This window comes from Balaenoptera musculus, chromosome 9, assembly GCF_009873245.2.
Source record: "Balaenoptera musculus isolate JJ_BM4_2016_0621 chromosome 9, mBalMus1.pri.v3, whole genome shotgun sequence".
In the NCBI taxonomy this organism is placed as follows: domain Eukaryota; kingdom Metazoa; phylum Chordata; class Mammalia; order Artiodactyla; family Balaenopteridae; genus Balaenoptera; species Balaenoptera musculus.
Window position 1 is genome coordinate 11,932,590 of NC_045793.1, and position 14,101 is coordinate 11,946,690.

Here is a 14,101-nt window from a genome sequence, read left to right on the forward strand (position 1 = left end):
TGATTGGGATGTGGGCTTTGGATTGGTTGGTCTGCAAACGAAAACTGTACTCAAAAGGAAGATGGTTTGCAATGTCTAGAAATTAGCCAGCTCTGAGAGGGGTAGCCTATCCCCTACCAGCAAGGCCCCTAAGATGTCAAAACATCATAAAGTATGAAAAATATAAAAACATGATTAATACAAACACAAACTCTACAAATGATACCTGAGACAGTGTGTGTGGAATAAATATAATCCTTCTTCTTGGGCTCCAGATTCCATCTTTACCCACCTCCTCGGAGAGCTCATAGATTACTTACTGCTACATCTCCAATGCCTCGAACTCGAGCATATAAACATCTTTCTAATACGAAAATTCCAATTACTCTGATTACAAGGTCCTTTTCCTTGAAGTGGCAAGTTCCAACTGGGAAGGTGATGGCTAGATTGCTAAGTTAGCAGTTCCCAGTCAGTGAATACTCCCCCACCTGAGGTAGGTCAAGGTACAAGCTGGTTAGAAGAGGGCGGAGGGAGGGAACTAGAATACGGTCATCCAGAAGAGATGAAGAGAGGTGAAGTGAGAATGGAAGATGCTTATTAAACCTTTAATGAAATTTCCCTACATATGAGATAGTTGCCCACATCTAAACTAAGGCCCACTTAACAGGCACATGAAAAAATGCCTTTAAAGCCATTCCACTGATTTTAATGCTATTCAGACTAGTAGAGTAGGATTTTAAATGTATGTTTGATGGTGGTGATATTAATCATGATTACAGTATTCTCCCACTAGAATTCTTAAAAGAGCCAAACTAATATAAGCCTTGGAGTCAGACTTAGGAAATACTTGATAATGGACAAACTTTGTGTAGCCTAATGGCCTCAATTTTCTCCTTCCTCAGATGAGATCGTGTCTGTGAAACTGCTTGAAAGTAATTAAGCATGATATAAATGTAAGGTTTTTTTTCCTTTTTCAGGATAAGGAGAAGAGGAACTCCCATCTAGCAAGATCAGAGCTGGAGAGTTGTTTTTCATCTGGGAGCCAAAGGAATTTCTTTGAATCTTTTTTGCACTGAGCTTGGAGATAGGAGAGGATGGAAGTCTGTAAGGCAGTTTCTGGGGCAGCACTCCTCACTCTCTCACCCTTTCTTCAGGACATTGGCAGTAAGTTCACTACTAACCTGAACAGAGGCAAGATGGAAAGGGCTCTTGTCGCCTCTGTGAATAGCTTCTGGACCCATATCTGCTCTTGGATAATCATTCCCAGCCCCTACACTCACCTTCCTCTTTGACCTCCCTTCAGGCTTCATTTTCCCCATGCCCACCCCTCTTGGTCAGAAGAAGGCTGCTCGGGCTGGAATCTATCCTCTCCTTTGGATCGCCTCCAGCTGCCCTCTCCAGCTCCACAGGACAGGAGCTCAGAAGTTTTCTACACTTATAGCAAAGCTTGAGCATCAGTTCCAATCAGTGTAGTTTCTTAAAAGGTACTTCCAAAACATCTCTCACAAAATCCCAAGGACGGCATAAAGCACTATGGATCCGATGCAGAGAACTGTTGGAACAGCTTGTATTTTGCAAAAGAGAAAAGAAAATTTTGAGTTTACAAGCCTCAACAGGATGGAAGTAAACGTATGGTGGGGGGTGGGAATAGTTTCTATTTGTAGCATAGGTTTGACTAGCACCTTTCTTCTAAAGTGTTGAAAGTATTTTAAACATAAATATATCTAACACTGGTTGAGGGTTCATCATAGAGTAGACACTGTGCTAAGGGCTTTGCATGGATTCCCTCATTTAATCCTCACAAGAGCCACATGAGACAGATATTATCATTCTCTCCATTTTACATTTGAAGAAACTGAGGCAAAAGAGACTTTAACTTGTCCAATGTCATAAATGCACAGGGTAGGGAGCCAAGATTCTGACGCTGGCAATCAGGGTTAGGTGTTTACACTCTTAACCAGCAGGTTTTGCTTCTTCCAGCAACATCACGATCTGCTAAGTAGATTAAACCACCTCTGCTACATAGAATCCATCTGAGACTTTTAAAAGGCTTGAAAGTCTTGGGAAAAGGTCAGATCCAGGGTGAGATTCCCAGGCTCCAGACCACCAGATCTCGGATCTATTGTGTTCTGGGAACTAAGAGGAACTGGCTCATTGAACATCCTGAATTCTCAGAGTATAAGCAGAAAATAACTTTATTCCTTCTCACCCCCACACCCTCAAAACCGAACTGTGGGGCTTCCCTGGTGGCACAGTGGTTAAGAATCTGCCTGCCAATGCAGGGGACATGGGTTCGAGCCCTGGTCCGGGAAGATCCCACATGCTGCGGAGCACCTAGGCCCATGTGCCACAACTACTGAGCCTGCGCTCTAGAGCCGGTGAGCCACAACTACTGAGCCCGCGTGCCACAAGTACTGAAGCCTGTGCGCCTAGAGCCTGTGCTCTGCAACAAGAGAAGCCACCGCAATAAGAAGCCCGTGCACTGCAACGAAGAGTAGCCCCCACTCGCCGCAACTAGAGAAAGCCCGCGCGCAGCAACGAAGACCCAACGCAGCCAAAGATAAATAAATAAATTAATTAATTAATTTAAAAAAAAAAACGAACTGTGGGGTATCCTTGGACTAAATCCATAGCATGTAGCATAATGTCTCGGTTCCCTTAGAAAATATAAAGGTTTACAGTCACTTTCAGTTCCCCAAACAGTACCATTTCAGTACTAAAAATAGCCAATTTTATTAGGGCAAGCTTGAGGCAAATGTAGAGACCTGGAGGTGAGTAGGAAGACTCCAGAGAAAAAAGCAAGTCAGCTTCCTCATCTAAAGGCCAGGAAGACAGTTTTATCTAAGAGTAGCAGGAAACACCCGGCCAGAACTTTTCTCTCCTTCTTTTGGGTGAGAGGCACGGTTTTGCTTAACTGGGGCATGGAAAAGATCCCAACTGCTTCTCCTTCTGCTGACCTCTATGTAGTGAAGTTCAGAACATCAAGGCATGAAGAGACTTCTAGATTCTTCCATTTGCAACCCTTTTATTTCAGAAAGAAAAGAATGGTGGCGGCAGCATGGTCTAGTGAAAAGAGTCTAAAATTTAACGGAATTCCCTGGAGGTCCAATGGTTAGGATTCCGCGCTTCCACTGCATGGGGCACAGGTTCGACCCCTGCTTGGGGAACTAAGATCCCGCGTGCCATGTGGCGCGGCCTAAAAGAAAAAAATTTTTTTTCACCAAGAGTCTAAGATTTGAAATCAGTCATATAATGATTTTCATCTCAGCTGGTTCTTTACCAATCATCTAGCTCCGGCCAAGTCTGTGCCTGCCTCACAGAGTTGTTACGAATTCGACAGAACACTGTTATCCTCTCCTCACTCCCCAGGACATGGCACATACCCAAGTCCCCCTTTAGGGTCGAGCCCATACCAAGCTAGGGGAACCTGGAAGGGACTCTCACAAAGAACCAAACAGGCTCTTTTAGCAAAATATTTCACGTCTTATGCTTAGTGATGACAATCTGATTGTCGTGTAGCTGCTTGATCCCGTAGTCAGAGTTGCCCTGGTATAGTCCTTCAATCCCTCCTCTACCCACATGGTTCCACAGCCCCACCAGGCAATGGCATCCATGGAAGAATGGAATGGAACAGAGTGACTGCTGATTGCTAGATCAGAGTTGGGATATATATGGAGCACAGAGATTAAAGGATAGCGAAGCGATAGGGGGAGGAGAGCGTCAAAGGTAGAAATGTTTACCTGATCCCCATCTGGAGACCTCACGGGAGACTGTAGCTCGGGAGGCCACAGCACAGCAGTGGAAGAGGGCGCCAAATAGGTCTGAGACAGGTTCCTCGCTCCTAGAACATGGGATGGATGCCTCAAGCTCCTGCACGTTTCAAATGCGAGGTACAGAAGGCACCTGAAAGTTCTACCAGAGAACCTGCCAGGGTAGGATCAACTTGGTGGGGAAAAAGGACTACAAGGTGGACTTCCTAAGCCATGGCCCCAAAAGGAATCATGGTCAGTTCTTGGAGGTGGTGTGTGTGTGGAAAACGGGGGGCAGAATCACATCAGAAACCCCAAAGTGGAACCATTTCAACAAAAGGATTGCCATTGAACCCTGACAAGGCCAAGACAACAAACTGCCCATGTGTCCCTCAGCCACAGACTTCAATACTGGATGCCATGGGCTAGATCCAGACTGACCATGTCTCAGCAGAAACCTGCCATGTGTACACACGCAGATAAGAGTGATTGCCCAACTGCAGAGACCAGCACCAGGACCAGCATGAAACAAGAGTGATTCTACACCCTCATCCCAAGTTCCACGTTATCCCATAGTAGCAGTTTTCTCTTATACCCAGAATCCACCAGTGAGAAAAGAAAGAAATAAACCATTCTGATCAAAGGTTGAACTTTGAATTAATTAACTATTTACTTGGAAGGATTATTTTTAGTCAAAAGATACTGTTTATACTGTAGGAAACTAAGATATTTTTAATTGGCAGTATTATATTGTTTGCTTTCTTTCCTCTTTCCATACTAAGCATCAGAATGTAAACTCGGGATGATAAGATCACTATAGAAAACAAATAAGCTACATTTTCATATAACATCCATGAAGAGTATTTAAAGTTGTTTCACCATCACATAGGCAAGTTGATCTGGAAGTAAAGGTTGCTCTGAGCTCCTTGTGTGTGCTAGTAATCTATTAAGGAAAGACTTCTTTTCTAGAAATGAGCTGTACTGAACCTGTCCAATGTTAATATAAAATAAGGAAATTACATAAAATTTCAAGGAGATGATTCTTATAAAGCATTTAGTACTCGTTAAATATTAGTTGCCAAGTCTTTCTTTCTCATTCCCACCAGCACCACCTAAGTGGTTTCCCTCAAGTCACATAGTTGCTTATGCACAAAGAGAAGACCAAATCACAGAAATCATTTTACATTTTCCTAGTGTGTTAGAGGTAGGAATAAGAGGAGTATTCAGACCCTCTCATGACAGAGATAATTAGTGATGAGTTGTAGCCAAAGCTATTGAATCGGCTGTCAAGTGTAGAGATCATCAGCCCAGGTAACCTGCTTTCCTAGAAGTTGCCTCTTGACATTTCATGTGGGAAAGCTATCCCTGGTTAAGAGAAAAAAAGAAGAAAGAACTAAAAGGGGAGGTAGGTGCATAACTGAGAACCCGATAAAGTAGTTCACTGGGAGTGAACTAAACTATTCCTAGTAACAGGAAAGTCTTGTGGCAAGGAGATATCAGTGGGGAGAAGTAAGGGGTGGGGAAGCAGTAGTCGTGGGGCAATTCCAAAGGAATGAAGGGAAAGACCCAGGGAGGCAGCAGGCCTGGGGCTGCACAGACACTGCAGGAAGTGAATTATCTCCAAGGGCTAGGGATCCAAATAGAACATAAAATATTGGTTCTGTCAATGAAACTCCTCATGTGAATCAGGCTCAAAGGAGATAATTACCCCTATGTCCTCAAGATCACTCTTTGGATCCCATGATGGTCTAACTCCAGTCTCAGGTGTCAGTACCTAGGAAAATATAGCAATGTCCACACTGGAAAACATAGACTTCCAGAGCTGCAGGATCCTTAGAGTCTCACTGAATCTCTGTTTCACAAGTGTGGAAACTGAGACCCAAGGAGATTAAACGGCATGCCCAAAGGCAAAGAGCTATTTACACCAAAGCCCGAGCAAACACCAGTTATCTTGTCCCTAGTGCAGAGTGTTTGCCACCATAGAATATTTACAGATTCACCTTTCATGGTATAAATGATTTAAAACCTGCAGTCATACCTACTTTGCTGAGGCAGGATTTTAACTATACCTTCCCTCCACCCCATAACACTCACCCATGTTTTGCAAAGACCATTCAGTAGTGTGGGACATTAAGCCAGCAAGTTGATTTCCCAGCATCCCTATCTCAATGGGACATATCTATATCGATAATAATTTTTAAATTTTAATTTGGGCTCATATTAGAAAAATGTTTATTATAGACATTTTTCAAAAAGAAGAAAATAAAAATACCTATAAACTTATTACCAGAGATAATCTATTGACATTTTATGATTATCCTTTCAGTTCTTTCTTTGTGTTTCTGTCTTTATGCATATCTAACTGTGTGTATATTTTCTTTTCAATTTACAATTGTACTGAACCTACTATTTTCTAACCTATTGTCTTCACCCAGTTACATATTATCTGTAACCTTAGTGTCTGGAAAAGTAGGAAAGTTGCATTTTTGTTTTAACAGCAAGGAAATATTTTTATTAGAAGACCACACACTATGTTGTCTGGAAGATGGCACCCAGCAGTTATTTTACACTTGAGTCACCTATATTAATTTATACTAAGTCTATCTTTGATGTACTTCCAGAGTCCCACCTCTCAGGTGTCAATCTCTCTCCCTCTTCTCCCTCATGGTACCCTCAGACTTCTTTTTACTTCTGCCCTCCCCTCAACTTTTGGCTCCAACTCTGTCAAAAGGCCCCATCAGTTTTCAATGCTTGAGGTTGGGAGAGCTTCAGGTCCTTTGGGTCCTGGGCATAAGCTGGATGGTAGAAGGAACAGAGGTGAACCTGAGATTACAGGTCCTGCACAAAGGGAAGAGCATGAAGTGAAACTACCGTTCCCCAGTCCATTGTCATTAAACTGGCAAATCTTCAAGATAATTAAATTTTATCTTGCTAATATTGACCAATTATTATAGAAAAACTCTAATGGGTTACTTGCTAACAATGTATCTGTTTCCATCTTACCAAAGACCGTGTTCTATTATTACAGAAACGGATAAGTAAATAGGAACAAAATCGAATCCCAACCCACCGTTTTCTCTGCTCCTTCTAGTAATTCCAGTGAAGAGATTAAAACTTTCATGGAAGATGATCAAGAACTGGGAGATCAAGCTTAGGGAAAGCCCGAAAAACTTCTGATAGTGTGAGAATAGACAACTCAACAGCTATGTGATATTGGAGACCACCAAGGAGCCTGTGGGAATATTTTAATGACTGTGAACTTGGGACTTCTCGATGACTTCCAGGACATGAACATGATGGTTCTACTTGGCAATTTCTACTTTACTCCCCACTCCCTGGTCGCTAAAACTAGATATGTGGAGGGAGGGGAGAAGACGCATTCATCTTCTCTTAGAAAGGAGGTCAAACTTGGATTTTAGTTCCACTTCTCCTTCCCAATTAATCTCAGTCCCTTCCCAATTAATCTCAGTCCCTTCCCATCAGGTCAGAGGTGTAAATATTCTTGTCTCCTGACTCCTGTCAAAAGTCTCCAATAATGCCATAGCATTGAAAAGCAGTGAAAGACTCAAAAAAAGTCAGGGAAGGGCTCATTACTCTGAGAACTAGAAAGACAATTAAAAGTTGAGATAAAACATTTTCAAAATGTTTATCCCATTGGGAACTTAGAAGAAAGAGTAGGGAGCTGTGGTTGCTGAGAAGAAGCTTGGGGAGAGAATGAGTAAAGAAACACAGCAAGGGCGTCCCTGGTGGTGCAGTGGTTTAGGATCTGCCTGCCGGTGCAGGGGACACGGGTTCGAGCCCTGGTTTGGGAAGATCCCACATGCCGCGGAGCAGCTAGGCCTGTGAGCCACAATTACTGAGCCTGCACGTCTGGAGCCTGTGCTCCGCAACAAGAGAGGCCGCGATAATGAGAGGCCCGCGCACCGCGATGAAGAGTGGCCCCCACTTGCCACAACTAGAGAAAGCCCTCTCACAGAAACGAAGACCCAACACAGCCATAAACAAAGAATCCTGGTCAAAAAAGGTGATGATTTAAAAAAAAGAAACACAGCAAGAGCAAGTAATTGCCCTCTGGGGATTCTTAGGTTCTGGAAAGCTATCAGCTAAGACTGACAAAGTAAACCTCCATCCCCAAGAAGAGGATGGACCACTGCTTCAAGGACTTCCTGAAAGATGTGCTACCTCCCCATCCAAAGTGAGTTCTGTGCATAAGGTGAGGACTCAGCCTCGGTGCGTCCTCCACAGGGAACAATAGGAGGAGGGTGAGACAATAGAGCCCAAACCCCTGGAAGCAGCCAGGACTGTCCTAGGATCCTCTGCTTGGTTTTTCTCGCTGGTTGCAGTTGGAGGCGCTTTGATTCTTCCCACTCAATAAAGTCCTCGGTTTTGGTCAGTCATCCAATCAACAGTATAAACTGAAGTGCTTAGTATATACAGACATACATTCAAAGAGCTGAAGAGTGACGATAAAGAGAGATAAGGCTCTTTTCTTAGCTTTGAGGCATTTGCATTATACTGGAGATAAAAAGAGGAATGGAGAAGGTGGGATTGGTATAAGAACGGAAGATAGACATGGACCCCTCCTTTTCTCAGGTTTGGTCCCTAATCTAGTGTTGTTATGGATTACCCCACTATGTAAGAAATATCTGGGTCCAATTTTGGAAAGAAGTTCATGTGTCAAAAGCCTACAGGTCTTTCAGCCTTGACCCATTTCTATTTGTATGGTGCCGTCCCTATTTCCTTAGCCTCTGGTTTTCAAGCCAACCTGGTCTCACTCATTGGCACTTCCCCAAACAGTTATGTGTGATATGAATGCTTTGATCCCCAACCCCAGAAACTCATATCTTATTTCCTACAGTCCCACTAGCTATGCATACTTAGAGTAATCAAAGATCAAAGATTTTTTTCCCTCTTTTTATACTGCTTTAAACTACAGCTTATGTATATTCACTTACTGCAGATCTTTACAACTGGTAGAAATCTTGGTGTTTATCTAACTTATTCATTCTGCAGATGAAGAAACTATGGCTCAGAAAGGTAGTGACCTACAACCATACCTAGATGGTTTATTGATACAGGTTGAAAACCATGTCTCCTTACCACCAATCTACATACGCTGTAAACCACATCTACTTTTTCAAGACGCAAATGCACTTGTTTCTTTGCTTCTACTTTAGTATTTCTACATATCTTCCCGGCTATTTACACAGTCCGACTCTATGTCTCCTGTTACCAGACTTGATACTCAAGCTTCCTCTGAAAACTCTGATAAGATCATGATAACTCATCCTCTCCATCCTCCTGCCAGGCCGAGTTGCTAGAGATGGAGACCAGACTGTATTGATCCTTCTCACCCCAGCACTTGCCACTGGACCAGGTTCTACTCAGTGCTCAGTAAATGTTTACTAAGTCAAGCTAAATGGAAAGAAATTCTCTAACTATCCCCCAAAACTGAGAACAAGGCCATCTATTAATAAAAATCAATGTTTTTATCATCATCTAAAAACAGCATCAAATTTTTATTGGAAAAAAATATATTGCACTTATACTGTGTGTAGAGCATGGTACTACCCACCTGGTATAAACAGACTCTACCTTATTCTTCACTTTATTTAAGGAGGGTCTTTTTATTTCTTTCTTTATTTTTTAATTTTTATTTTATATTGGAGTATAGTTGATTTACAACATTGTGTTAGTTTCAGGCATACAGCAAAGTGATTTAGTTATACACAGACATATACCTATTCTTTTTCAGATTCTTTTCCCATATAGGTTATTATATAGTATTGAGTAACAGGGTCTTTTTAATTAAGTGATTTAGGCAATAAGATGAATTGCAGAGGGGCTTTATGGCCCACATTCTGTTAAATTTCTTCTGGCCTTTATAGCACAAATTCATATTGTTTCCTGTCCCCCTATCACCACGCAAATTGACCTCACCTGTTGAGTATAATAACAATAGCCACTTGTGTTTACTTAGTACTTTACAAAGCCCATCCATATTCATTTCTTCATCTGATCTTACTCAAAATATTGTGAGCTAGGCATTATTATTATTCCCACATTTCAAATGGAGAAACTGAGGCTCAGAGAGGACAAGTAACTTGCCCGGGCACATAGCAGGCTAATGGAAGAGGCAGACAAGAACTTAGGTCCCTTGACTTCTCATTCAAAGATTTTCCCACTCACCACACAGCATTTCTCTGCATGGCAAGATAGCTGTCCTGGGCCTCCAATCTAAGATTCTTTAGGTGCCTCCCTTCCTAGACCATATCCTTTTAGAACCCCTTCCCGTCCCTCACTAACAGGTTCAGTGAGAACTGAGAATGTGCACCACAGTCTTAAACCTGGTTCCAGGTTGGTTCCCAGGTAGATCTGACACCTGGGTCAATCACCTTACCCCGTTCCTTGGTTTTCTTGTGTGTAGAATTAAATGGATAAAATACATGATCTCTATGATTCTTTTCATGGCTAACATTTTAAAAAATTTTCTTATATAGTAACAGGGCCCTTCTGAAGGAAATCTGGATTCATGACAGCAACTCTAAAGGTGAGGATTCTGGATGCTGTCACAGCCTCCGGATTGTAGTAGATCAGAGCTGAGTTGCTTTCTCTGCTGTTACAAGGGCGAGGTTCTGTGGGTAGCCACAGGCTCCCTGGGGCAGCGCTCAGAATCCCAACCACCAACTACTGCACTCAGGCCCCAGAACCTGGTCTCCAATCCTGAGAATCTAAAGCCAGTTTCTATTCTTAGCAGTTTCTACACTGACACCTGCTGGCCACTGCAGGACCAGGGCTGAGTGGAAGGCAAGAGATGCCTGATCCATCCAGGTTCTCGGCTCTCTCCCTCCACCAATCAGCGCCCAGACCCCCTTCCCAGCTAGAGAGAATCTGAATTGGATTATGCTTTTCAATTCTGTTGTATTTGATTATGTGGCTCCACTCTGGTTTTCTTAACACTGATATATTGCTTTTGTCCTTTGTTACGCTGTCTCATTTGATTCTCATAGATTTTACCAAGACCCAATATTTTTAAATTTCTTATTTGATTCTGTGGCACTGCTGATTTTCTAAAACAAATTCCTAACATTGAAAGGCAGTATTTCCTAGAGGTTGGTTGAAAGCATAGTGCCTCATATGCTCAGTAAATATTCTTAAATAATTGAGTTAATTAATGTACTAATTATTCATATTTTAAGAGCAGGAAATATACCTTGATATTACATTTCTATTAAGAAAAACTGATGGCATTTAATTCTATGTTTATAGAAGACTGGTCAACATGTTGGAAGGAAAATGACCCAGTGCAAACTTAGCTAAGAAAGAATTCACTCCCCTTGAAAAGAATCAGTGGATGTCAGTCATTTCATACTCAGTAGTAACACGTAAGTATCATTGGTTTCCAGATGCTCTCATTATATTTTTTTATCATTTATTTAAACATCTAAATAAATGCCTGCAACTTACTATATAAATTGCATATTATTGAGAAATAAGGCATAAGCGCAGTCATAATTTAATTACAGCTGCAAATTTAATTAACCAACTAGTAACCTTGTTCTTCTCCTTCATAGCACTTAGCACAATTATACTTAATTAATTTTTGTAATCATTAATTTAATCTCTATGTCCCCGATTAAATTATAAGAACCAAGGAGCAAGACTCGTGCTTCTGTGTTTCTGGTCCACTGCCATGTGTCTGATGTCTAGCACAGTCCCTGGCACACAGCAGGGGCTTAACCTATACTGATTTCAAGTATTTAAACTTCATCCAGACTGATGGGCACGAGAATGATGTGAGAGGACTCCTTTCTAGGCAGTGACCCAGATCTGGACCCCAGAAGAAACATACTAAGCAAATGAATTCAGTCTTTTAGGGATGGACCCCTAGGCACTCCTCTTGGTCTCAAGTATCTGCTTGTAATGCTTTTCCCACAGCCACCGCACAGTGGAGACTCCTTCCTTTCTTCCCTATCTTCTACTTCACTTCCCTCCTTTTTGTTTTCCTACCTTCCTTCCTTAGTTTTCCTTTCTCTTTTACCTTCCTTTTTTCTTTCCTATAATTCTTTCTCCACCACTTTTTCCCTCTATCTTTCCTTCTATACCAATAGCTTATATCCTATATAATTGTAACTGCTGGATCCTAGATGTAAAATGATGACCAGAACAGGGTCTTCATCCTTGAGTCTAGTGTGAGAACTCAAATGTCCTTTTCCCCACCACCTTCACTGCATTCTCTCCTAAGCACCTAGGTTAAGGAACCTGAGGGGAGGTGCTCCAGTCCTGGCCCACGACTTACTCCCTGACTCCTGAAGTGAGACCTTCACTTGCCCCTCCCTGCCTCTGCTCCTCCCCTTCAGCCTGGCCCACCTGCTCCACGAGGAGGGACAACCCGACCTGGGGGAGTGAGTGTGTCCTCATGGGCCTCTCCAGGGACAGGCAGACGCAGGCTGGGCCCTCTGTCCTGTTTGGGGCCGCCCATCTGCTGACCCTGCTGGGCCACGGACTCATCACCCTCCTGATCGGGCTGGACACCCGCCTCCACCTTCCCACGTACTTCTTCCTCGGCAACCTCTCCATTGTGGACATCTGCTACACCTCCAGTGGGGTCACCCAGATGCTGGTGCACTTCCTCCTGGAGAAGACCATCTCCTTCACCCAACGTGGAACCCAGCTCTTCTTCTCCCTGGCCCTGAGTTCCTGCTGCTGGCAGCAATGGCCTGTGATCGCTACGTGGCCGTCTGCGACCCCCTGCTCTACGTGGCAGTGATGCGGCCAAGGCTCTGTGCAGGGCTGGCAGTGGTCTCCTGGCTCGTGGGTCTGGCTAATGCTTCAGTGGAGACTGCGGTCACAGTGCATCTGCCCACCTGTGGGCACCACGTGCTGAACCATGTGGCCTGTGAGACACTGGCACTCATCAGGTTGGCGTGCGTAGACATCACCCTCAACCAGGCGGTCACAGTGGCCTCCAGCATGGTGGTGCTGCTGGCGCCCGGCTGCCTGGTCGCATTGTCCAGCACCCACATTGTGGCCACCATCCTGCGGATCCACTCCAGCGGGGGCCACCACAAAGCCTTCGGGACCTGCGCCTCCCACTTCACTGTGGTCTCCATGTCTTACAGGCCGGCCCCGGTTACCTACGTGCAGCCTGGCTCCACGGCCTCAGGCAAGCAGGACAAGGTGGTGGTGCTCTTTTACACTGTGGTGACCCCCATGTTGAATCCGCTCACTACAGTCTGAGGAGCAAGGAGATGAAGGCTGCTCTGAGTCAGGCTCTGATGAGGCGCTCTGAATCGAAACATTAGAATGTGACCTTGTCATAAGAGGGCCTCACTCTGAAGACGGTGGGCACTGGAGCGTACCCTCCGCATACTGTGTGCATGTGCATGTGTGGGCATGTGTGTGCACGTGTCTGTAAGGGAGCAGGTGAGAGAGGCCACAATCCATACTATCTTTTGAAATAATAGAGAAATGGAATTTTATCTCTGGGCACTATTTTTGGTTCCTGACTTAGTCTAAAAAATGTGAATTACAACAACTTAGAAATACATACAGCCTACAGAAAATTAAATGGAAAAAAAAAGATATACTGGCACATATGAATTAGAAAGGAAGACTAAATCAGAAGCTCGAGCAGTACACAAAATTTATGCCAAGAAAGTCTATTTCCTAAATTCTACAACCATATGTCTAAGCTTTTCTGAAATCAGAGAAAAAAAGAGGGGACAAGCTGTAAGTTACAAGATTCACCGTGCCCATGGGATCAAACAGGTCTTAGGCCAGAGGTACAAAGGTCATCATGTGATCACACGTGGTCCAGCTCAGCTCAGTAGGGTGGGGTATTCACATGGGGACTTGGAGCCAAAGTCACAGTAATAATCCCCACACCCTTGATGAGCAGGACTGGACACAGTGTGAATCACGTGGATATCACTCTGCTCACTGCCCTTTCAGACTTGCAGTGGGTGGCAAGTGGCTGGCCAAAAAGTTAAATATTCATAACCTCAAACAAATATCTTTCTACATAATCAGGTCTAAGGATATGCTCTTATGAAAACTGAAGGATGTATTCAGAACACATGCTTGACTAAGAATTGTGCCACGTACCATTAGAGATAAGCCAAGCTACTTAAAAAAGAAAGAATTACAACTCCCTGTTAGTGATAATTTCACTCTACTCTTCTAACCCCCAGTTAATGATTGAACTCTAAACATCCTAGAATGTAAAGTGAGAATAAAGTGAGGCAATGATATTTTATCCAGAAAAATGTTTAAAACAACTTTTAAAAATCAGAATGGGGCTTCCCTGGTGGCGCAGTGGTTGAGAATCTGCCTGCCAATGCAGGGGACACGGGTTCGAGCCCTGGTCTGGG

General features: G+C 43.5%; 1 protein-coding gene across 1 annotated transcript; it reads left to right on the top strand.

Annotated features, from left to right (window-relative positions):
• The first annotated feature begins 10,054 nt into the window (after positions 1-10,054).
• On the top strand, positions 10,055-13,033 carry LOC118901181 (olfactory receptor 2F1-like). The gene is given in 4 exon segments (XM_036864273.1): positions 10,055-10,085; positions 12,089-12,418; positions 12,421-12,954; positions 12,957-13,033. Coding segments are annotated over 4 exon segments (972 nt in total).
• The last annotated feature ends 1,068 nt before the right edge of the window (positions 13,034-14,101 follow it).